This window comes from Budorcas taxicolor, chromosome 9 (assembly GCF_023091745.1).
Source record: "Budorcas taxicolor isolate Tak-1 chromosome 9, Takin1.1, whole genome shotgun sequence".
NCBI classification, from domain to species: Eukaryota; Metazoa; Chordata; class Mammalia; order Artiodactyla; family Bovidae; genus Budorcas; species Budorcas taxicolor.
This window is the reverse complement of record NC_068918.1, coordinates 52,286,479-52,313,044: the sequence shown is the minus strand read 5'-3', so window position 1 is coordinate 52,313,044 and position 26,566 is coordinate 52,286,479. Positions and strand designations below refer to the sequence as shown.

The following is a 26,566-nucleotide window of genomic DNA, read 5'->3' as shown; positions in this document are numbered from 1 at the left end:
AGGCAAACCATTCAATATCACGGTAATTCAAGTCTATGCCCTGACCAGTAATGCTGAAGAAGCTGAATGGTTTTATGAAGACCTACAAGATCTGCTAGAACTAACACCCCCAAAAGATGCCCTTTTCATTATAGGGGACTGGAATGCAAAAGTAGGAAGTCAAGAAACACCTGAGTAATAGACAAATTTGGTCATGAATGAAGCAGGGCAAAGGCTAAGAGAGTTCTGCCAAGAGAACGAACTGGTCATAGCAAACACCCTCTTCCAACAACACAAGAGAAGACTCTACACATGGACATCACCAGATGGTCAACACCGAAATCACACTGATTATATCCTTTGCAGGCAAAGATGGAGAAGCTCTATACAGTCAGCAAAAACAAGACCGGGAGCGGACTGTGGCTCAGATCATTACTCCTTATTGCCAAATTCAGACTTAAATTGAAGAAAGTGGGGAAAACCACTAGACCATTCAGGTATGACCTAAATCAAATCCCTTATGACTATACAGTGGAAGTGAGAAACAGATTTAAGGGACTAGATCTGATAGACAAAGTGCCTGATGAACTATGGATGGAGGTTTGTGACATTGTACAGGAGACAGGGAGCAAGACCATCTCCAAGAAAAAGAAATGCCAAGCAGCAAAATGGCTGTCTGGGGAGGCCTTACAAATAGCTGTGAAAAGAGAAGCGCAAAGCAAAGGAGAAAAGGAAAGATATACCCATTTGAATGCAGAGTTCCAAAGAATAGCAAGGAGAGATAAGAAAGCCTTCCTCAGCGATCAGTGCAAAGAAATAGAGGAAAACAATAGAATGGGAAAGACTAGAGATCTCTTCAAGAAAATTAGAGATACCAAGGGAACATTTCATGCAAAGATGGGCTCAATAAAGGACAGAAATGGTATGGACCTAACAGAAGCAGAAGATATTAAGAGGTGACAAGAATACACAGAAGAACTGTACAAAAAAGATCTTCACAACCCATATAATCACGATGGTGGGATCACTCATCTTGAGCCAGACATCCTGGAATGTGAAGTCAAGTGGGCTTTAGAAAGCATCACTACAAACAAATCTAGTGGAGGTGATGGAATTCCAGTTGAGCTATTTCAAATCCTAAAAGATGATGCTGTGAAAGTGCTGCACTCAGTATGTCAGCAAATTTGGAAAACTCAGCAGTGGCCACAGGACTGGAAAAGGTCAGTTTTCATTCCAATCCCAAAGAAAGGCAATGCCAAAGAATGCTCAAACTACTGCACAATTGCACTCATCTCACACGCTAGTAAAGTAATGCTCAAAATTCTCCAAGCCAGGCTTCAGCAATATGTGAACTATGAACTTCCAGATGTTCAAGCTGGTTTTAGAAAAGGCAGAGGAACCAGAGATCAAATGGCCAACATTCGCTGGATCATCAAAAAAGCAAGAGAGTTCCAGAAAAACATCTATTTCTGCTTTATTGACTACGCCAAAACTTTTGTGTGGATCCCAATAAACTGGAAAATTCTGAAAGACATGGGAATACCAGACCACCTGACCTGCCTCTTGAGAAACCTGTATGCAGGTCAGGAAGCAACAGTTAGAACTGGACATGGAACAACAGACTGGTTCCAAATAGGAAAAGGAGTACATCAAGGCTGTATATTGTCACCCTGCTTATTTAACTTCTATGCAGAGTACATCATGAGAATTGCTGGGCTGGAAGAAGCACAAGCTGGAATCAAGATTGCCAGGAGAAATATCAATAACCTCAGATATGCAGATGACACCACCGTTATGGCAGAAAGTGAAGAACTAAAGCGCCTCTTGATGAAAGTCAAAGGAGTGAAAAAGTTGGCTTAAAGCTCAACATTCAGAAAATGAAGATCATGGCATCCGGTCCTATCACTTCATGGCAAATAGATGGGGAAAAAGTGGAAACAGTGGCTGACTTTATTTTTCTCGGCTCCAAAATCACTGTCGATGGTGATTGCAGCCATGAAATTAAAAGACGCTTGCTCCTTGGAAGTAAAATTATGACCAACCTAGACAGCATATTCGAAAGCAGAGACGTTATTTTGCCAACAAAGGTCCATCTAGTCAAGGCTATGGTTTTTCCAGTAGTCATGTATGGATGTGAGACTTGGACTATAAAGAAAGCTGAGTGTGGAAGAATTGATGCTTTTGAACTGTGGTGTTGGAGAAGACTCTTGAGAGTCCCTTGGACTGCAAGGAGATCCAACCAGTCCATCCTAAAGCAGATTAGTCCTGGGTGTTCACTGGAGGGACTGATGCTGAAGCTGAAACTCCAATACTTTGGCCACCTGATGCAAAGAGCTGACTCATTTGAAAAGACCCTGATGCTGGGAAAGATTGAGGGCAGGAGGAGAAGGGGACGACAGATGATGAAATGGTTGGGTGGCATCACTGACACAATGGACGTGGGTTTGGGTGGACTTCGGGAGTTGGTGATCGACAGGGAGCCCTGGCGTGCTGCGGTTCATGGGGTCACAAAGAGTCGGACATGACTGAGAGACTGAACTGAAACTGAAGATAGTTTTTCTCCCTCCCTTCTCTATTTCCCCACTTCTTCACTTTTATTTCTTAGAACCATTTTCCAAATAAAACATGAACTTCAAAAAAAGAAAGAAACATGGACCAAAGACATGATTTTATTTAGTGAGAGTTTGAGTAAGATATGTGAAAGCCACCTCAAAACTCTCTACCTATGTGTGCAAGTAACTGCCTTAGGCAGAAAGCTTAGCTAAAGGGCTTTGGCTCAGTGAGAACTCAACTCTAGGAAATTTCAGAGAGAGACTACTGATGATCCCTGACACATGTCAACTTATTCATCTGTGTATGTTTAGAACTAACAGGAAACCTGCTGCATTTGGAATTTTAAAAGTGAAAATTCACAACTGAGGTTTTTAAAGGAACAGTATACAATGAGTGCTGTTTATTTCACTCTTTCATAAAAGGCAGTCGAAAAATATAGGAACAGAGACATGAACAGAATAAGCACCATCTTCAGCCCCATACAAAGTTAAGGGATGGTCCCATATCCTTCTATAGGTTCAGTGATTTTCAGTCATAGCTGCACATTAAAAGCATCCTGGACATTTTTATAAAATGAGCAAACTCCAGGCTCTTCTCCCAGGAACTCTATTCTAGTTGTTCAGTGGTGGGCCCAGATGGCTGTATTTTTTAACCACCTTCCTTTCCAAGAATCCCACTTCTGCTTTCCACCCTCCCCTTTCTGCCAGAGCAGTCAAAGATGATCCAAGAAAATGCAGACAGACACCAACACAAGGACAAATCAATCAGTAAGCGTCGACCGTCAGCAACACTACCAGGACTCACCACTGAGATTAAGGCAGCAAAAACCAAGCGAACCACTTCCTGCATATGCAAAGCATCAAGCTCTTTATAAAGCCAGGGTGATTGATTCATCGCATTTGCCTGGGACTTTTCAAGTTTCAGCCCTGAAAGTCCCTTTTCTCAGGAACCCCCCCTCCCTGTCCCAGGCAAATGGAGATGGTTCAGTTCAGTTCAGTTGCTCAGTCGTGTCCAACTATTTGTGACCCCATGAATCGCAGCACACCAGGCCTCCCTGTCCATCACCAACTCCCGGAGTTCACTCAGACTCATGTCCATCGAGTCAGTGATGCCATCCAGCCATCTCATCCTCTGTCATCCCCTTCTTCTCCTGCCCCCAATCCCTCCCAGCATCAGAGTCTTTTCCAATGAGTCAACTCTTCGCATGAGGTGGCCAAAGTACTGGAGTTGCAGCTTCAGCATCATTCCTTCCAAAGATATCCCAGGGCTGATCTCCTTCAGAATGGACTGGTTGGATCTCCTTGCAGTCCAAGGGACTCTCAACAGTCTTCTCCAACACCACAGTTCAAAAGCATCAATTCTTTGGCGCTCAGCCTTCTTCACAGTCCAACTCTCACATCCATACATGACCACTGGAAAAACCATAGCCTTGACTAGACGGACCTTAGTCGGCAAAGTAATGTCTCTGCTTTTCAATATGCTATCTAGGTTGGTCATAACTTTCCTTCCAAGGAGTAAGCATCTTTTAATTTCATGGCTGCAGTCACCATGTGCAGTGATTTTGGAGCCCCAAAAAATAAAGTCTGACACTGTTTCCCCATCTATTTCCCATGAAGTGATGGACTGTTAGCCACCCTAAAAAGCAAACAAGTTTAATGTGATATGAGTGAGAAACTTACCAATAATTATTTCCTTTTTGCTCATTATTTCTAAATTTTCTAAATGAATCTACTACTTTTTAACAGAAAAGTAATATAAACCTTAATTATGCTTTTATGTTCCAAAGAATTAAGAAAATTTTCAGGGTACAAATAAGTGAAAACAAAAGGATAAAAAACTATATAGACAAAATGGCACCAGTTTTGTTGGAAGAAAGGGAGGAAAGAGGGGATAACAGAAGAAAAGGTGACAGGAAGGGAGAAAAGGAGTAAGAAAACTCCAGAAATTTAACACAGGGTTCAGCTCTAAGATGGTGAAATTCAGTGATTTTATTTTGCTCTGTATACTTTAAGTTTTCAAAGCATTTTTAAATAATGAACATGCATTGCTTATAAGAAAAAAAGGCTATTGGGAATTTAGAGTAATGGTTTAGTCACCAAGTCATGTCCAACTCTTGCAACCCCGTGGACTGCAGCCTGCCAGGCTCCTCTGTCCATGGTATTCTCCAGGCAAGAATACTGGAGTGGGTTGCCATTTCCTTTTCCATTTGGGTAAATCATCTCCTGATTACTAGCAAAAATTCTTAACTACATCAGTAAGCTGATATTTCCCAGTTTAGACGGGGGGGCAGGGAATATGAGTATCTTTAAGAGGTTAATTGCTTTTATTTCAAAATAAAACTCAATTTGGTCCTAAAAAATATTCGGTGATGTTATTAAGTATACTCGTATCTTTCCTTTTTTGGAATCATGATGCCACCCCTGTATTTTAGGACTAAAGAATGGACAAGGGCTGAACAGAAGTTTAAAAAAGTCTAGCTTTAAGACTGTATGAGTTTCATCCTTTACATAGGGAGGACAAGTGGTCACAGCATCTCTAAAACCTTCTAGAGGTGTGGACCAAGAGGGAGGCGTTGGCCCTCCCTGTAGGCTGTGGGCCCTCCCTGTAGGCTGTGGGCCCTCCCTGGGGTAAGGGACTCTATAGCCAGGCAATAACATCCCAGCTAGCCTCACTCCCAGAAAACCTAAGGCCCCTCCACTATCACCGCACGGCAGGGGCATCACTAGAGGGCAGGCTGGTTCACGGATCCCAAAACCCCACTGATGGGGGCAGAAGCCAGGCGAGCCTGTGACTGAAGTCTGGAAGCCTCCAGAGGCACGGCTGCTGTCCACCCACATTCAACAAGCAGGAAAGGCAGTATCCGTCTGAACAGAAATGCTTCATTTAAATCACACACACACAAATTACCTTTTCTTTCAAAGCTTTCCTCTCTGACAAAGCACACAAGAGCCAGAAACTTTGTCACCTCTTTTAAATAAAGAACTGTTGTATTATTCAGCTTTATAATGGCTGTTGATTCCTTGTCATAGGGGGTTCCTGCTCCATCTTCTTTGAGGCTAAATGAGAACAGAAACCAAAACATATTTGACCATTAAGAACTACAATTTGTAACCCAGCAACAAGACCGGATTATCACAAAGAATGATAATCGTACCGATAGGGAGTCTACACTTAAAGTGCTTTTCAGCTAAGTATCTCAGAAACACCCAATCACAAGAATGTACACAGTGTATGATGGTCAATTTCCTACTGACACACCAGGTGGCTGAACTCTCCATGCACCTGAAGAACACAGGTGACAGATGGAGGTTAGTTCTCCTCTCCATGGCCCATGAGGGCTTCCTGCTTTTCGTGACAGAATAACCAGGCTATCCAAAGCACAGCCTGATGAAAGACCAAGAAGGGGTGAAGAATTTTTCCAAAATAAAGCAGCCTGAAGAGGCAACCAAGTGCTGGGCTAGATCCCTCATCTGGGGAAAAAAACTGCAATAAAAGAGAAAATTGGGACTACTGATAAAATTTAACAAAGGATTCTAAATTAGATCGTAGAGTCATGAAGCCATGTTAAATAGGCTTAATTTGGTCCTGTAAGAAAATGTCCTTGTTATTAAGAGACAGACGCTCAAGTATTAACAACTATAGTCTAAGGATCATGATCTATAACTTACTCCCAAATGGTTCAGCAAAAACAAATGTGTACGTACAGTCATCCCTATGGAGCAGGCTTAGGGCCTGGGGTTGGCTCTAAGACTCCCCTCAGCAGATACCAAAATCCAAAGATGCTCAAGTTCCTTATGTATCTGCATATAACTTATACACGGGCATGCTAATTTGCATCATTATGTATCTGCATATAACCTACATACATGCATGCATGCATGCCAAGTTGTGTCATTCATGTCCAACTCTTTGCAACCCTATGGACTGTAGCCTACCAGGCTTCTCTGTCCAAGGGAGTCTCCAGGCAAGAAAACTGGAGTGGGTTGCCATGCCCTCCTCCAGAGAATCTTCCTGACCCAGGGATCGAACCTGTGTCTCTTGTGTCTAACTGCCCTGGTAGGTGGGTTCTTTACCTGTAGTGCCACCTGGAGAGCCCAAACCTACACACACTCTCCCATTTTTTACTTTCCTTTTGGCATGTGGGATCTTAGTTTCTTGACAAGGAATCAAACCGATGCCCTGTGCGGTGAAAGCCCAGAGTCTTAACTGCTGGACCATCAGGGAAATCCCACTCCTCCTCCCCACCCATACACTTTTAATTATCTTTAGATGACATAAAATGTCTAATACAATGTAAATATTATAGAAATAGTTGTCAGCATGCAGCCAGTTCAAGTTTTGCTTTTGGGAACTTCCTGGAATATTTTTCTGAATATTTTCAATTCACTGGTTGGTTGAATCTGTCAATGTGGAACTCACATGGGGGGCCAACTGTATTAGAAAAAGAGTAAGCAAATATGGCTCACTAAAAACTGGTGAATCCCAGAGAAGGGTATATCGGAGTTCATTGTACTATTCTTGCATATTTTCTATAGATTTGCAATTTTTTTCAAAATAAAAAGATAAATATTTAAGAAAAGGTGTGGCCTGCAAAAACAAATTACTTGGGTTTGAATCCCAGCTCTCTTATTTTACTGTATAAATTTGGGTAAATTGAGTCACTTCTTTGAGCCTCGATTTCTTCATTGTATATTAGCAGTGATTACTTCAAAGTTTCCTAATGCAATGAAATAATATATACATAACACTAAGCATAGTGCTAAGAGCATATACAATGTATAATGAATGTTAACTGCCACTATCATTATTGATATGACCTTTGTGAACAAAACTGGGCCCTTTGAAGACACTGATATATCCAGTTATGTATCTTTTGTTTATAGACAAAGGAGGATGTCATATACCTTTTCCTTATCTGAAACTGTGTGTTTTCAGAATCCCAGCTGAGATTCCTGAGCAGACCAGCTCACCTGCCTCTAGGGTCTCCAATTACAGGGCTGACTGCTTCCTGGCTGTGGCATACACCCTCAGCCACCCTCTGCAGGTCACCTGGGCTGGCTCGTGGCCACTCTAGCAAACAGTCTCAAGAAAGCCCAGAACGTATGCCCCATTTGTGACCCAGACCCATACTGGTTCTTACTGAACAGGGCAGGTTCCCAGGCACACTGCATTCCACCACAGGAAAACAATCTGCCAATAAAGCCCTGCTCCCTCCTCTGCCCAGCCCCTTCTTCCCAGTGTGTGTTTGAGCTGGATAAAAGTAACTCTGATTAACACTGTTTCCATGAACAACTTACCATTTATGTCTAATTACCATAAGGCAAAATAATGATTATACACATCATTAAGTATGTGCCAGATTAATTGTGCTATTCATTGTTATTTGATTATGACAGTCATCTAAACTATAATCAGGATACTTTCATCCTCCATGACTATTTCAAGGTCATCCACTTAACAGTTTAAAAACAAGAGAATATTGCAAGGCAGCAGTCTTGGGAAATAAGGTCTATTTCTAAAGCCGGAAGGCAGTGTTTAATAATAATAATAAGGAATTCCCTGGTGGTTCAGTGGTTAGGACTCCACGCTTCCAGTGCAAGGGGCCCGGGTTCAATTCCTGGTCAGGCAACTAAGATGGCTTAGATGGCTTGGATGAATAAATAAACTTTAAAAAAAGTTTTAAATAATTAAAAATAATAATAATGGCAGATACACTTGGGGTCCACCAGGGGCGACCTAATGATATTTCATCCTCACTACAGTCCTGAGAGGTATGGATCAGTTTCCCTGTTTCATAAGGGAAGGGACTGTGGGTGGGCATGTATGTGTAACAGTTAACAGAAAGAGTGTGAACTAAATGGAAGAAAAAAGTGGTGAGACCAAGGCTCCCTAGAAGCTGGCAGAGAAAGCTGCATAAAGCAGGCCACAGGCCAGTGAGTAAAGAGAAAGATGAAGAAATGCTTTACCCCATCAATGACTGTGAGATGATATCGGATGAGATCCGATATAAACAGGCAGCAACAACCTAATGCCTTAATAAGACAGTTCATACCCACTCACTCTGTACAAAATCCTGAATTCAACAAATTTACTATTATGGGGAATTATTTCTGTGTCCAGTAACAAAATCAATTTTCCTCATTCCTTATTTTGTATTCTTTTATATGTACAAGAAGTTCAGTTTTCTAAGAAGGTTAAGGCTGTAATATTAAGCAGGTAATGTTGTTTGCTTAGTTTTATAGTTCTCTGCTACCCACAGCAAAAGACAATCAAAAGTATACTGGGAAAAAAAAAATCCAGCCATTATTTCCTATTATAAAGAAGGTAACAGAACTATGGTTAATATGACATATTTATGTAGAAACCCAAGGATCCTAATACTTTCCCTCAAGTATACATGACATTATGATACGTGACAGATTTTTCAAGAGAGGAACTAGGAATCAGACGAGTTCAAGTACTAATTTCGTTCCTTAATGATAGTGTGAGCTGGGGTTAGAAACTTCACCACTCTGAACCTCAGTTTCCCTATCTGTAAAATGGGAATAGTAATTCTCACCTCATGGAATAGTGAAGAATTCAATGGTATATATAGGCAATGAAATTATCAGCATAATGCCCAGGCATTTACTCAACAATTTTTTATTATTATTATCACATACTAAATGGTGTATTTATAGATCTCAATCATTTCAAACAAAAGTATTAAGATCAAATAAGTAAATTCAAAATACCTCAAGGGTTACAAAAGAGAAATGTGCTTGATGGTAGCCTTTCAGAATGTTCTACTTACCCATAAATACACGAAATATCAATGACCACATCGATCATGTCACAGCAGAGCTCGTACGTTTGCATATCCACAGGGGTACTATCTGTTGCAATGTAAATCTTACTGACCACATCAAAGAGAAACGCCTTTTCAATTCCAGAATTCTGAAACAAGAAGGAGATGCTGCCTTAAAGAGATAGGTGGTTTTAGAGCATGACATGGTTACATAAAATGATATGACATCCTCAGTCTCAAATACGAACTAGCAAAAATTTCGGTCGTTCCATTTTATTACAATTTAAACCTCATTATCATGAACATCTTTATAATGGACTTAAGAAATGAAAACGGGAATTATCACACAAATTTTACTAATTTTAAATTAAAAAGTAGATTTTAAAAGTCTAAACAAACAAACTCAAAATTGTGCAGTGAGAATCAATGTGGATACAACTAAAGGTCTGTGGTAATTCTACTTTGAGCTGGTAGTTTTTAGGACTCAGCCAGCCACCATATCATTTATTCACAGTGTTAAACAGATTTTTAAAAATTCAACATCATGTATCTTATAGCCAAAATCAACTTTTATGCCCTCTACCTCTGACAGGACTCTATTAACACTGAATGATTGCCTACAACTTCAATAAACATTCCGACTATACCAGTGAAGTATAGGAACTGTTCTGGGAGTTAAATTTTAATGGACCTAAAACAGTATGTAAGCACAATCTTCAAATGTAATATTTCAGATACCTTGAAGTACTGTCAGACCAAGTAGAAATAAGATCGTTTTCACTCTTGCAATGTTATTCTTAAATTCTGCGAATGACTAATGGGATAATATTATTTACTTACTGAGATAAAGATGTTTAGCAAATTCTCCAGGGTGGGAAGTTGTGGAATCAGTTTCTGAACTACTTTGCTAAAAGCTTCAAATATTGAATGGTCATATATGCTTGTCAGATAAAAGCTGAAAGACGAAACAGTATTCCATCACTTTTTACCTCTGACTGAGGAATAGGCTGTTCAGACTATGTCATAACACTAGTATCATGCCTTCTGTAATTACTACAGCTCTTATACACACATTCTAGCCCCTTCAGAAGTCAAAACCACCTAGGTAAAAACTGAACATGAGAATTCCCTGGCGGTCCAGTGGTTAGGACTCTGTACTTTCGCTGCCAAGAACCAGGGTTCAATCCCTGCGTGGGGAGCTAAGTTCCCAGAACCCATGCAGTGCAGCCAAAAAAAGAACATATCTTAACAAGACGTTTCTGTCCAACTCCTCCAAAGCAAGAACTGTGCCTAGTCTGCTGACTGGCTGGACCAGAAGGCTTAAAAATGCAGATGCATGTGCCTATATCAGCTTCCTTACATTCTCCAAGAGCATCTGCACTATCTTTATACACATCTCTCACAGCAGTTACATTATTGATACTGAAGTATCTAATCTTTTCATTTTTTTAATTTGCCAAATGAATGATGCATACTACCCCACAAAAATTACAGAGAAGTGGCTTTCCTCTGTGAATATTTATTTCTACTCGGTTTTTTTTTTAGAGGATTCCCTATGATTATAGATACTACCTATAATAGTAAACCTCAGCATCGATTAACTTCCTGGATGCAGTGTATGGGTTTTTCATATGAGGAAGGCTTAGCTTTGATCTTTGGTCAAAAAATTTTTTTATAACCCCAACACTTTTCTGAAAGATTGCAGTTAGCACACGCAAAGCTCACTTTTCCCAAATACTATCCTGATGTCTACAGCACAAAACAGGGTACACAGGTCAGTGACTGTCCGTGCCAACTACTCATGATGACTTTGGGACTCCAATGATTCCTGAGGCATTTCTGTTCTCACCTGAGATGAATTTTTTCTAGCCCAGCATCTGCAAGGTCATCATTTGCCCTCTGATGAATGTCTCTCTGGGTTTCAATTTTGTGGTCATCTGACAGACCATCCACTTTGTGAATAAACACCTCAAAGTTGATGTCGGTGTTGACTTTGTAGGCTCTGGTCACTGTGAGGTGGAGCCTGGCCAAGGCCTCCATGTAATCGTCCTGGGAAGAAAGCACAGGCATGTCAGGGAGGCCTCTCTGGGGCTTCTTGCCGAAGCCTTCTGGGCTGCCTTCCACAGTCTCCCACCTCACCCCACCCCCAGCTTTACTGAGGTATGATTGGCAAACACTGAATGTATTTAAGGACCACGACATGTTTTGATATACACACGGTCGATGGCTACTTTGGGAGCACAGGGCAGAGTTGAGTGGTTTTCCTCTGTAGAAACTCCTCAGAGATAGAACAGCCTGCAAAGCCTAAAATAATGACCATCTGAGCCTTTTTAAAAAGTCTGCTGACCCCTGGTCTACAGTAATTGCCCGAAGTAACACAACGCTGTTTTTTTCTTGTTCTACAGATGATACCCAAAATAACACAATGAAGGCCTGTGTGTATGCATCTCTCTTTTTAAGAAATCAAACAGTAGCTATCAAAGCCCCATGTTTCTCCCCATCCTGCCAGCCGAGCCCATCACTCTACCCCACATCTTCCAGAGGTAACCAGTATCTTGACTTCTGCCTTTAGCATCACTCACCTCTTTATACATTACTATCAAGACATACCTACGTATCCTTAAACAACATACAGAATTAATTTACATTATTTAAAAATTTACAACAATATCAACTTGCCTGTGGATTACAGTTTGCCTTCTTCGTGCCCATTATGTGAGATTCACCTTTGCTGAAGCACATAACTAATGCGTGATTCCTATGAATAGTTCTATAAAATTCCACTGTGGATGGTCTATAGTTTGTCACTGACTTGCCTGCTGATGGACATTCAGAATGTTTCCAGTTATGTGTTAGATCAGAAGATGACAATGTGGCCAGTCTCACACACAAATCTCTGTGCCTGTTTGTGAGTTTCTTAGGGCCTACCCTGAAGTCAGGCTTGTTGGGTCAGGGGATTGAGCACCTTGAACTTGACTAGATAACATGTAAGAACCCCTGCTCCTCCAGACTCTCACCAGCACCCAGGGTTGTCAGATCTCTTCATTACTGCCAACCTAAGGGTACAAATATGTCTCGGTTTTTTGGGGTTTTTTTCCCCTGGCTTCATTGCTTACAGGATCAAGTTCCCCAATCAGGGATCAAACCTGTGACCCTGGCAGTGGAAGCTCAGAGTCCTAACCACTGGAAAACCAGGGAATCCCCCAATAGGTCTTGTTTTTATAGCAAAAAGGAAAGGGATCTCCAGAACAAAATTTAAAGGACTTTTCACCCCCTCATTCTGACTCCAAATCTGGACAAATGAAGAAAAGCCAATAAAACAGGGGATGTTTGGGGCATTCTTGTATTCCCGAAACTAATTAATAAAAATGTACCCCTATGTATGTGTATGTATGGCTGAGTCCCTTTGCTGTCCACCTGGAACTATCACAACATTGTTAATCGGCTATAATATAAAATAAAAAGTTAAAAAAAAAAATAAAGTAGCTGTCCCATTCTGCATTCCTACCAGCAGTGTAGAAGTTTCAGCTGTTCTCCGTGTTTCCTAACACTTGGTATTACCAGTTGGTTGGTTTGTTTTTGTCTTTTTCAATTTTGGCCATTCTGATTGGCATGGGGTGGTATCTCATTGTAGTTTTGATTTGCATTTTCCTAATAACTAGTGATTTTGAGCATCTTTACATGTGCTCACTTGCTAACTGTATCTCTGGTTTGGCCATGTGTCTATTAAAATATTTTGCCCATTAAAGAAAAAAAATGTATCCCCAGTCTTTAGATAAATCAAAATACTAAGATACTAACAGGAAACTATGAAGGGAGAAAAAGACCAGTCATTTTCATCCTTCACACTCTAAAGAGTTGTTTAAAATGAAGAACAAACATTGGACGCTGTGTAGTGGTTTAGTCATGTCCAACTCTCGCGACGCCATGGACTGTAGCCCACCAGGCTCCTCTGTCCATGGGATTCTCCAGGCAAGAATACTGAAGTGGACTGCCATTTCCTCCTCCAGGGACTGGATGCTGGGCTAAGCGTTTTGGAGAAATTCTAGTTTAATAATTTGGGGCACTTTCTTAATATATTATAATATCTCAGATAAAAAACAAAGTTATGATTGTACAATTCCACATATAGAAATTCTAGACAAGGCAAACTATTCTATAGAGACAGAAAGCATATCATATCAGCCTGAGGCTGGAACCTGGGCAGGGGGTACATCTGAGAAAGGACACGAAGCTTTCAGCGTGGTGGAAACATTCTTCAAGTTAGAAGATGGTTAGAAGGTGTATAGTGGTTGAACTGTGCACTTAAAATGAATGTAATTTGGGACTTTCCTGGTGGTCCAGTGGTTAAGAATCTGCCTTGCAGTACAGGGCACGTGGGTCAGGGAACTAAGATCTCACGTGTGTTGGAGCATCTAAACCTGTGTGCTGCAACTAGTGAGCCGCACGCCACAATTAGAGAGCCCGAGCGCCGCACACAATGCAAGATCCAACATGTTGCAACCAAGACCTGATGCAGCCAAATAAATATTTGGTTAAAAAATGAGTGCAATTCACTGTATGGAAGTTACACACTTCAACAAGTGTTCTTGGTTATGTCTTAACTGAAGAGAGGAGTTAAGGGCCATGTGTCTGTAGCAGAAGCAGCCAAGGTCAAGAGTGTATCATGATCTCAAAAGATTAGAAATCATTCCTTTAACCTCCCTGCCAAGCACATGAAATAGTCTGACTACCAGCAAACTGATGAAGTGGCACAGATCTCTAAGAGCTAAAAAATGACATGACAAAGAAGAAAATATTTGATTACTAGAGCAGAGAGACAGTGAGTGATTTTTTCTCCTATTGTGCTTATTATCTTCTACAACAAATTAAAAAAAAAGGAAGAACACATTGCCTGGCTTCTATTCTAAAATTAGATCTAGGAATTACAGGCAGGTCACAATCACAATCACCCACATGAGTTAAGCCAGCACTCTAGTTTGGATCCCAAGCACCTGTGAAATTGCTCCCGGGGCAGGGTGGGGGCGCTTCCCTGGTGGCTCAATGGTAAAGAATCCACCTGCCAGTGTGGGAGACACAGGTTCAATCCCTCATCTGGGAAGATCCCACAGGCCACAGAGCAACTACGCCAGTATACCACAACTACTGAGGCTGCGCTCTAGACCCCGCGTTCCACTACAAGAGAAGCCACTGAAATGAGAAGCCCCCACCCCAATCTCTGCAACTAGAGAAAAGCCAGAGGGGCAGTGAAGCTCTGTTTGACACAACACAGCCAAATAATAAAATTATTAAGAAAAGAAAAAGAAATGGCTCCTGGGGTGGGGGCCAAGGGTGGCCCTGGAGACATGCTACATTCTGTGGGCTGCCCAGGGCGGGCAGTGTCACTTGGGTAGTTCATGGGCAATCACTCTTGATGCCTTCATTCTCTTCTATTTTACAACATAATGAGAGGACACATTTTTCTCCTTGGTGATATATATATCTGGCAATCCGGTGATTGTGAGGAATTCACAAGCGAAAAATAAAACTAGGAGGTGTCAGACAAACAGAGTACTGCTTAGACTACTGCGGTGACCTTCAAGAGTTGCTGAGCCTTTCCTCAAGTTCGGTTTTGTTTAGTGTCTGCAATCACATCAAGTAAAGATTCCCACAAATGTGATTTTTAACAGTTTGCTTCCAACAGAAGAGTCTATTAGGCAGACTTGGAAACTGCTTCGTTGAAGAAGTTAAATATTCCTTATTTTTAGTAAATGACCACTTTTAACAATGCTTTTCCCTACCTTTTAAAAAGTGTAACTTAGAAAGATGTATTTCTTACACTTATGCATTTTGTTGCCCTGTGGCCAGAACAAAACCCAATGGCCCAAACAAAACCCAACAAGCCAAGAAATAAAACAAAGTACACATTTACCAACCCCTATTGAAAGTCCACTTTTCATGCTCAGGTTAAATTAAAACCAAATTACAGCTACAATTTAAAAAATCGGCCCAAAAAATTAAAAATAGAAAATAAAAACTGCCAAGTGTGGGAGGGAGAGGCATTAATTTGGAATTTGGGATTAACATATACACACTAGTGTGTCTAGTGTGTGGGCTCAGTCCTGTCCGATTCTTTGTGACCCCATGGACTGGGGCCCACCAGGCTCCTCTGTCCATGGCACTGCCCAGGCAAGAATACTGGAATGGGCTGCCATTTTCTACTCCAAACTATCTTCCCAACCCAGGGATCGAACTGATGGCTCTTGCATCTCCTGCATTGGCAGGCGCCACCTGGGAAGCCCAACATATACACACTAATGGCACCCCACTCCAGTACTCTTGCCTAGAAAATCCCATGGACGGAGGAGCCGGGTAGGCTGCAGTCCGTGGGGATGCAAGGAGTCGGACACGACTGAGCGACTACCCTTTCACTTTTCACTTTCATGCACTGGAGAAGGAAATGGCAACCCACTCCGTTGTTCTTGCCTGCAGAATCCCAGGGACAGGGGAGCCTGGTGGGCTTCCGTAGATGGGGTCGCACAGAGTCGGACATGACTGAAGCGACTTAACCGTATATAAAATAGATAACCAACAAGAACCTACTGTATAGCACAAAGAACTATACTCAAGATTTTATAACAACCTATAAGGAAAAGAATCTGAAAAAGAATATATACATATATATTCTTCAATATATATCACCTGAAACTAATACAATTTGTAAATCAACTATACTTCAAACAAACCAAAAAAAGGGAGATTACTGAGGCAATAAAAACACCCTAAACAATGAAAAAACTGGCAAGTGTACCTATTTTATCACATTAAAGCTGTATTATCAACACCTGAGACAGAGTTGCACTGGCAATTCAAATTCCATAAATGTAAATTGTATGTGTACACAATCTGATACTGATGTTAAGTGCTTCCTGAGCCACAGTCCTGAAGTGATGAGTCAGGGCTGGAATCTACTTACCCACGGGCAGGGCCACTGCTGCTGCTACCCAGTGCAGCAGCTGCAAGACCCAGGGAGAAAAGGGAGCTTAGAGGAGACAGAGGGGCCTGACAGCCCGGAGCCTCCCCACAGTGAGTGGCCTGCTCACCGCCTGCCTGCCTGGGCTTCAAGCTTCCTGACTTATGGTGCTGGCCAGCCTGAGACAGGAAGAAGGGGATACTGCCAAAACCACAGATGGGCCGGGAAACAGGTCAGGATGAGCAGGACAGCCAGGAAAGTGTGGCCCCCAGCAGCGCCTGGACCTAGTGAAGGTGCTGGAGGCGTGCATCTCTGGATGGGCCCACAGGAAGAGAGGCATGGCTGTCCATGGAGCAGATATTGGAATGGACAGCCTCCCTAGTCCACTACCCCACACACAAAGGAGAAAAAGAACTTCAAACCATCTGGCCATGCTCCCACAGCTCCACAAGTTCACCGTGCAGTCACTTGGAACTAAAAGGCTGAGTTGCAAATTTCATTATTATATTAAACAGGCACCTCGATCCATGAGTGAGTTTACAATGCTCTCAGGCATGAGCAGTCTTGTCCGAGAATAGTTCTGCAAGCGTGGACTCAGAACCATTATGACCAATGGTCTTCATAGCCGTTCTTCCCCAACGTGAATGGGCTCGCAAGAGGCTCAGCCCCACCTGTCCATTTGCAGGCCTACAGTTTCAGGCAGACATTGAGACCTGAGCTTAGAGTTGGCTTAGGGCATTGCTGTAGGACTTTTAATTCCCTACAGCTGCAAAAGAGAGCCCTCAGGAGGGCCTTCTGGCTGGCCCACCATTGGGGACACTTTCTAAGAGCAACCGCACGTGGAATAGTTTGAAAAAATAACTGTCAATGTCCCAGTCTGCTACCTGTGCTTTTTTCTAAGACCACCTGCCTGAGATGCATTTTTAGTCTTGCTGTCTCCCTCTCCTCCTGCCCTTACACCATCAGCTCCGTCCCCCACTTCACGGGAGAAAGGCCCAGGGAACCAAAGAGACCATTCAGAAGGCTGGTCTGAATACCAATAGAGTGAGTGACTTTCAAGCCTGGGTGATAAGGTTCTTTTCCAGCCAAGCAGCTCCCAATTCTTTGCTTTCAGCAAAGTTAAAATGAAAACACAATCAGGACTGTCTACTGGTAAACCACAAAAAAATATTTTTGTGTGTGATAGAAAATCAGGTAACCTAGCGGATACAACTTGGAAGGACTTTAAATAACTGAGTAAATGCTAGAGCAAAAATCACCCCATATCCACCTTACGTGAACAAGGTTTTCAGTACAAACAGAAACCAAAAACAGAATTGATGCTAAACCCTTAGTCAAGCACAGATACACAGATGGAGTAGAAAAAAATATATGTATCTCAAATTTCACATTTTGTATTTAGTTACCTCTAAAATACATACTAGTCATGCTGCCTTAACGGTATACTAGTAGGAACTGCAATAGTTTGATTCAGAAGAAAAATGTCCACACTCAGAGAACTTGATCTTCACAGGCCATAGCAAACACTTTAAAATGTAGATAATCATGTATTTTTGTTGCAGAGAACCTGTGATCTTTTAGAGATACCTGCCAAGAGAAGCAGAGGGGGAACACACAGCTGCTTTCATTGGCTATCACGGTGGTCCCCTCCCTCTGGGAGGTCCTCTTTAGGCTTGCTGAGAGCACACAGTTCCCAAACACTGCTTGTTGGTCAGGGTTGTGTGAAGGGAGATTTTTTCCTCCCCTTTCCAAAGCCAGACAGCCACAACCGAGAAATGCTAGTCTGGTAGAAATGCCTATTCCTGACCCTAAGACCCAAACCCAAATGATCGCAAGGGAACTTGTGTCAACGTAGCGGAGGAGGGGCATTGCAGTCCCACCAGACACCGAGATGGAGCCTTACCTGGGAGTCTATGACAAATATCAGTGCTCCTGTTCCTCGGAAGATCATCTCATAGTCAAAGGTAGGGTCGAAAAAGTCAATCTGTCCTGGGAAGTCCCAAATCTGAAAATTAACAAAGGAGCTGTTGGAAACGTCCTCCCGGCAGATCTTGTTCGTGCTCTCCAAGAACAGAGTTTCGTTGGGAGACATTTTATGAAAGACGACTTTCTGGATGGATGACTTGCCACTCCTTCTTAGGCCCATGAGCAGGATCCTCGGCTTTACCTCCGTGCTGAAGGGGTCGCTAAAGTCCAGAACTGGGAAAACCACAAAACAAGAAGGAAGGTGAGAGGCTGTCACAGTGGTTAGTGAGAGGAGTTTCACTTCCGCCTTACACATGATTTAGGATCCACAGACAATACTACCTTTTCAAATACAGAAAGCGCAAACCCCATCCCTCCCTCATCAAGCGGCCAGCTTTCAGTAAGTGGAAAACCCTGAAAAATGCTGCATCACCATCTCTCACGCCATCTCAGAGGGCCAGGAAACCCGGGCAATTCCCCATCACAAGCAGGAGCTCTAGGGTGTAAAGACTAGAGGCTTCCTGGAACAGACTGCACAGGGGAAGAATCCATCTTAGCGTTCCAGAGTAAAGTCCTTCTTTGCCCAGATCATCAGTGTTTGCTAAAGAGATGCTTGTTTATTTGAATTATGCCTCAAAGAAACAATTTTGGACTTCATCAAAATTTAAAACCTTGTGGCTTCAAAGAACACATCAAAAAAGTGAAGACAATCCACCGAGTGGGAGAAAACATTTGCAAGCCATATGTATGAGAAGGGTCTAGTATCCAGAATACATAAAGAACTCTTACAATTCAACAATAAAAAGATAATCCAATTTTAAAATGTGTAAAGGATTTAAATAGACATTTCTCCAAAGATACACATATGGCTAATAAACACATGAAAAGATGTTCAACATCATTAGTCATAAAGGCAATGCATATGAAAAAAATGAGATGCCACATCATACCCCACTAGGATGGGTTAAAAAAGATTGACAATAACAAGTGTTGGTGAGAATGTCAGGAAATGGGATCTCTCATACACTGCTGGTGATAACATAAAATGGTGTGCTTTGAGAAAACAGTTTGGTAGGTCCTCAAAAGCTTAAACATTGAGTCACCATATGACCTAGCAATTCTACTCCTAGAAGAACTTACATATGTCCAAGCAAAAATCTGTACATGAGTGTTCACAGAAGCACTACTCATAATAGCCAAAAAGTGGAAACAATCCAATGGCCATCAGCTGAAATATGAATTAACAAAATGTCGTATACCCACATAATGGAATATTATTCAGCCATTAAAAAGGAATAAAGTATTGATTCGTGCCACCACATGATGAATGTTGAAAATGTTATGCTAAATGAAAGAAGACACAAAAGGTCCCAAATTGTTTGATTCTGTTTATATGAAAAGTCCACAACAGACAAATTCATAAAGACAGAAGGTACTTCGTGGTTGCCAGCGGCTGGAGAGCGGGGGAAACGGGAAGTGACCATTAATGGTTATGTGTTTTCTTTGGAGTGATGAAAATGTTCTGGAATTAAATAGCAGTGACGTTTGTATCCCTCTGTGAATATACTAAAACCACTGATCTATATACTTGAAAAGGCAAATATTATGGTATGTGAAATATATTCCAACTAAAAAAAAAACAAACAGCTTCATGACTGACAAAAATAAAAGACCAAGTATGAAACCCAGTGAAAGATCAAGAAAATAAACCAACACTGTAAGAAAAATGCAGAAAACAGACAAAGTTAGAAATGTGGCAGTCACGAAACAAGGACAGTTCAGAAAAAGAGCAGTTATGGAAAAGGGTCTTAATGAATCTCAGAAATAGAAACATAATTGGCCGGAGGGGAGGATACATGCATTGAAAAACAGAATAAGCAGATAACACAGCATTAGTGACTGGAAAGTCAGTCTCTCAGAACACAGTACAAAGGGACAGGACAATGGAAAGTCTGAAGTAAAGGTAAAAGTGACATCAAGAATGAAATTCGAAAAGTCCCATTATTCTTCAAACAAGTTCCAAAAAGAAAAATTACAGAATATGGGGGAAAGCAATACTAAACTAAATAGATAATCCTTTTCCAATTAAAATGAACATGCCCACAAAGTAAAAAGGAGAAATTTAAACAAAAACATCCCCACACCAAGAATAATTATAGTAAAACTTCAAAACATCAAAGTGAAGTGAAGTCGCTCAGTTGTGTCCGACTCTTTGCGACCCCATGAACTGCAGCCCACTGAGCTCCTCTAGCCGTGGGATTCTCCAGGCAAGAATACTGGAGTGGGTTGCCATTTCCTTCTCAAAACATCAAGGATAATAATAAAACTTAAAACTATGAAAAGAGGAAAACTATTACCTACAAAGGACTCATAAAGACATCAGACTTCTTAACAACATGAATGAAAGAAGAGAACAGGAGAGTATCATATGTCAAGGACTGAAGGAAAATATCTTTCACCCCAGATTTATATACCCAGTCACAGTATGTCTCAAATGTAGGAGAGCAACAAGTGTAGCAAGATGTTTTCCAGGAATTCCCTGGCAGTCCAGTAGTAAAGACTCTAAATTTCCACTGCTGGGAGGCCCAGGGTTCAGTCCCTGATTTGGGAATTAAGATCCTGCAAGGCTCCTGGTGCAGCCAAAAAAAAAAGACATTTTCAGACATCGAAGGACTCTGAAAGCTTACTGCCTACTTAATCTCTTTGAAAGAATTACTCAAGGATATACTCCTAAAAGAAAATACACTCAAATATGGTGAAATGCAATAAGCAATGGAAGACAAATTTTATTGAAATCTATTAATTTACAATAAGTATTGATTTTATATTTTGGAATAAAAAATTGGAAACTAAAATTCCAGACAAGGCAGACATGGGAGATTGGTGAGAGAGAGGTAGACAAAAAGTAACAGAATAGTATGGTTTTTCTTAGAAAAGCACAGTTGCATATTAATTTTTTAAAATAGAAGAATAAGTTTCTCAAAATATAAAACAGGTGCATCACATTAAATTATGTACAACCACAAAAATATTTCAGTGCTTATAAATGTCTTCATCTCTTCTCAGTTTATACTGCTGGATGTGGGTGCAGATTTTAACTTCTCTTCAGCAGGGTCTGCCAGACTCTATGTGGCATGATCACCGACAGCGCTGCCCTGCAGGTTGGCTCTCTTCCTCTTGGGAGAATGTGGAGGTGATAGATAGAGACCATTGTGGAAAGGGGAGGGAATGTGTATGAGTGTTTACATATACAGAGTGGCTGGGAAGTGAAATATACATATGGTTATAATATACACACACAGCTGGAAGTATTTCCTTTTCCTGGCCAAATTCAAGCATGCGCCGCCAACTATAAACAGCTGGGAAATGGTGAGTCAGATCAGCAAGAACACCATCAACTCTGTAGAGACCCCTACACTGACCCCCATGCAGATGTATTTTTTCATATTTAACTATTGTTGTTTAGTTGCTAAGTCGTGCCCAGCTCTTTGTGACCCCAAGGATTATAGCCCACCAGGCTCCTCTGTCCATGGGATTTCCCAGGCAAGAATACTGGAGTGGGTTGCCATCTCCTACTCCAGGGTAGGCTTCCAAGGTGGCGCTAGTGGTAAAGAATCCACCTGCCAATGCAGGAGACAGATGAGACGGGTTCAATCCCTGGGTCAGGAGGATCCTCTGGAGGAGGAAATGGCAACCCACTCCAAGTATTCTTGCCTGGAAAATGCCGTGGTCAAAGGAGCCTGGTGGGCGACAGCCCCTGGGGTCGCAAAGAGCTGGACACGACTGGGCACACACACACCGCAGAGGATCTTCCCAGTCCAGGGATCGAACCCAAGCCTCTGGCATTGGCAGGTGGATTCTTTCTCACTGAGCCACCTTGGAAGTCCATATTTAATTGGCATGTACAGTAATACACCACGTGCCAGGGACCTCACTAGACATGTCTACAAACTTTACCCACCCAATGAGGAAAAGCAAGTCTGTTCTACCCCTGAGGAACTTGGGCTAATGAACCGGCCCAAGGTCACAGGACTGGTATGTACTAGCGCCCTCATCAGGGTCTTAGCCGCCAACCAGCTGGCATTCAACTAAAACTGCAACGAAAACAAAAGAAGACTAGAAAATACCAGAGTGTGTTTCGCATGACACGAGTAAATGCTGCTAGGGAAACTCTTAAATTTACTTATACGTAGGTGGGTGCTGTTTCACAATATAAATGCATTTTTTTAAATTGTGGACCCACAGTCAAAAGTTTCGTATGCCACTGCTGTTGTTCAGGGGAGGTTTCTTACATCAGAAAAGCCTGCTGACGAGACTACCCTGGTGTAGTAGTTAAGACTCCACATTTTAGGGGGAACAAGTTTGATCCCGGCTCAGGGAACTAAGATCCTGCATGTTTCGTGGCTCTGCCAAAAAAAGAAAAGCCTGCTGGCAAAAATTTTCCTTCTAATCCTCCCCCACTCTCTCAAATATCCCTGGCTTCTGAAATCCTATGGGGTTTCTCAGAGGATCTTGTTCTACTCTGGGACTGGTAGTCAGGAGCTCACATCAGAAAAGGAAACACCCGGGGGTCTCCTGCAGAGGGCTGCCCTCCACCCATCACATTTCCCTGAGCTTCACCCACTTGCTTAAGTTTGAGAAGAATCACCTGAGGAAAGTGATCCATTAAAGAGAATGAAGGAGAGCTGCTTGGAAAAGAGCAATGAGAGGGCCATTATGTATTTCCTTATGTATTTTAAGGAAAATCAGAAAGGAACTACAGAAAAAACCTGGGACTAGAGCTGGGACCCCAGAAAGGGCTCTTTAAAAATGCAGGTGGGGGTTTGCAGGAAGTTGCCAGAGTGAGGTGAAATTTACAAGAGGGCAGTTTGTTCCGGTTTCATAAAGGTTCCCTGAATGTCTGCCAAGTTCGACAGGGCTGAGCCAGGGGCTGCAGACACAAAGAAAAACTTCATTTCTTAGTGATTAGAGAGGAAAATAGACGAGAAAAACTGACAGCTTTACAATGCACTGCTATCTAGGAGTTACGGATTCAGCGAGAAGGCTCCCTGGAGAAATCACCCGAGTCTTCTAGGAGAGGAGGCATAAAAGAGATGAACGAGGGAAAGGCCGTGCCAGGAAGAAATTTGGCCTTCCTGGAGTTTAAGGAACATAGTTTAAAGACAAGAAAAGCCTGCCCACTCTCCAAAGGCCTCCCATAGAACTTAGAATAAAATTCAAATACCTTCTTTCCCTAAAAGGCCCTAGGTGGGCTCACCTCTCATCCCATTCCTGGTTCATCCTCCCTACCAGTTCCCCGTCCTGCAGGCACACTGGCCTTCTGCTTCCTCACCTTCGGGCTTCCACTCAATTGGCTTTCCCCAGGCCTCACCTGGCTCTTCCTCACAACCAGCCCAGGGGCAATTTCACCTTCTCTTGCCTCAGTGGGCCCCAACCACTTCCTAATATCCCTGTGTCTTCTTCATAGTACTTCACTATACAAAAGTATCTTTTTACTTTATGTTTGTCTTGATTTGTTTATTGTTTGTCTTATATATACACAGGCAAAAACTTGGTAGCACGTGGTATGAGCCCAATAAAGTGAAGTCGTTCAGTCCTGTCTGACTCTTTGCGACCCCATGGACCGTAGCTTCCCAGGCTCCTCTGTCCATGGGATTTTCCAGGCAAGAGTACTGGAGTGGGTTGCCATTTCCTTCTCCAGGGGATCTTCCCAACCCAGGGATCGAACCCAGGTCTCCTGCATTCCAGGCAGACGCTTTACCATCTGAGCCACCAGGGAAGTCCATGAGCCCAATAAATACCATTAAATAAATTAGTTGGTAGATTAACAGGCTAAATTGTGAATGAAATGCAGGGAACTCTGGATTTTACTCTGAAAGCGATGAGGAAATCACTAAGGATTTTTAAGTAGAGACTAACAGGATCAGGGGCTTCCCTGGTGATTCAGTCAGTAACAAGTCTGCCTGTAACATAGGAGACCCGGGTTCATTCCTTGGGTCGGGAAGAGCCCCTGGAGAAGGAAATGGCAACCCACTCCAGCATCCTCGTCTGGAGAATCCCATGGACAGAGGAGCCTGGAAGACTACAGTCCACACAGTCGCAGAATCAGACACAACTGAGCAACAGACACACACGCACAACATGACCAGGACGCGCGTTCCAGAGACTCACTCCACTCAAGGGCGTCAGCGTGGGGGCTGTGAAGACTTCTAGAATAAGCCACTATGGCTTGAAAAGATTATTTTGAGCTAAAGGCACTGGAGTTCTTGAAATCCCTTTTTTGCGCAAAGCAGATCCTCCTCCAAAGAACTCAATTGTCAAAAATCTCCTCCCCAGGAGCAACTCTCATCTTTTTTTGGAGACAGAGACAAAAAGAAGTTGGCTACACCCAAACAATGTCACCAAACCCCTTTCCCCCATCCCCTTTGAAGTCGTTTTTCTCAGAAGTGTCCCTCTACCTCTCCTCCTCCTCTCTTAAGATGGTATATAAGTCCCAAATTCTAACTCCCTACTTGAGTTGAATTTTTTGTGAACTTGAATGCATCAGTACTTAACTAAACCTATTTTTCTCTTGTTCATATCGTTTGTCAGTTTAATTTGCAGGACTCCAGTTAAGAACCTAAGAGTTTTTCCTCCCTGACAATGAGAAGGAGGTTGTTCTAGAAACACAAATGAGACGAATTTGGAAATGGGCAGAAAGAATGGATCCACGAGAAGCTTAAATTCACTCAATAATACTCAGTGATCTTCTGAACACAGGGGACAAGGGAGAAAGTAATCCCAGTTTCCCAACTGGAAGATCAAGTGAACAAGGGCCCACTTACCAAGTTGTAAAGGCAAAGAGGCTGAACAGGGATCTGAAGTCATTGAGTCCAGGGTGTCTACTGGCCTATGGCTCAGATGAGAAAAAGACTGGGGCCTCAGAAGGCATACAACTATGAAGATGCAGGAAGGTTTAAAATGGTAATGCAGGTTGCTGAGATGGTCTATGCTTTGTTGGTCCATTTTCCCCCTATCTTGTTGGCTGAGGGTGAGGGCACATTGGAGAGGTTTGAGCCTTGTTCACAGTGAAATGGCTCAAACCAACCTGTTCCAACCTCTTATCACTAAAAGTTAGCATTTACAGACCACCTACAAAGCACACAGTGTCATCTCTAATCCTTAAATTGATAACACTCATCCTTTGTCAGATGTGAAAACTCAGCCCTCAGTGTTTACCATAATAAAACACTCAATAGACATTCACTGGTTGGGATGATGAAATGAAAGTGATTGATGGGACTTCCCTGGTGGTCCAGTGCTTAAGACTCCATGCGTCCACTGGGGTCTTGTTGCAGAACTAAGATCTTGCATGCTGTGCTGTGCAGCCAAAGATATTTTTTTAAAAAGAAAAGAAAGTGAGCAGAATGTGAACTGAAACTTTAAGAAGAAACTCCACATCTGACTTTGGCACAGCCAGCACTTAGGTATCAAGAGGGTGAGTTTTATGACCAAGTAAAGCTTATCCACTGTGATCAGAGGCACTGAACATACCTATCTTCCACTGGGTCCTGATACCCAATTTTACAAACAGCAGACGGAGCTTTGTAACTAGACCACTGGGGATCCCAGGGAAACTCAGTAACCCAAGGGGTAGCATTATGAGGAGGAGTTATCTAACTGGGCCGTTGTCAGCATTTAACACCTTCAGGTTAACGACTTAACCCCGAAGTGGCACAGCCCTGTCAAAAACTAGAGAGAGAGAAAGATGGATCAGGGACTTGGGGGCTGGGCTGCGTGGGGGGCCACATCTGACCGATCCTGTGGGCTGGGAACGTTCACAACAAAGAAGGGACCAGAAATCAGGAAAATGGGAACTGAGGTTCTGACAGGGTTGACCTGACTTCTTGGGGAGGACAAGGCATTGTATGAAACCCATTTCCTAAATTCTGATGTCTATGACAACTAAGAGCTATTATTATTAAGGAAAGTTCTCCAAGAGGTGACACCTTTGAACAGACTCAAAACTGGAAAATAAAACAAAGATTTAACAAAAGGATAGTGGTAGCAAATGGAATGGTTGAAAAAATACTGTGTTAGTGCCAGAGTGGAGTGGAGTTAGTCGCTCAGTCGTGTCTGACTCCTTGTGACCCCATGGACTGTAGCCGACCAGGCTCTTCTGTGCAAGGGATTCTCCGGAAAGAATACTGGAGTGGGTTGTCATTCCTTTCTCCAGGGGATCTTCCCGACCCAGAGATCGAACCTGGGTCTCCTGCATTGCAGGCAGATTCTTTACCACTGAGCCATCAGGGAAGCCCGTTAGTGCCAGACTGGGATTCAGATCCAAGCTT

At 42.4% G+C, this 26,566-nt stretch overlaps 1 protein-coding gene and 1 non-coding gene across 2 annotated transcripts in view; both read right to left on the bottom strand.

The window, feature by feature from the left end:
* RRAGD (Ras related GTP binding D) overlaps positions 1-26,566 on the bottom strand; it is a 37,887-nt gene that overhangs the window by 5,730 nt on the left and 5,591 nt on the right. Inside the window, exons 2-6 of the mRNA XM_052645488.1 lie at positions 18,175-18,470; positions 11,169-11,368; positions 10,160-10,274; positions 9,326-9,468; positions 5,440-5,588 (exon numbers count right to left, since the gene is read on the bottom strand). Of these exons, the coding sequence (XP_052501448.1) occupies positions 5,440-5,588; positions 9,326-9,468; positions 10,160-10,274; positions 11,169-11,368; positions 18,175-18,470 (903 nt within the window). The remainder of the gene's footprint in view (positions 1-5,439; positions 5,589-9,325; positions 9,469-10,159; positions 10,275-11,168; positions 11,369-18,174; positions 18,471-26,566) is intronic.
* TRNAS-GGA (transfer RNA serine (anticodon GGA)) lies at positions 23,944-24,015 on the bottom strand. Its single transcript has one exon. It is a non-coding gene; the product is annotated as a tRNA-Ser (tRNA).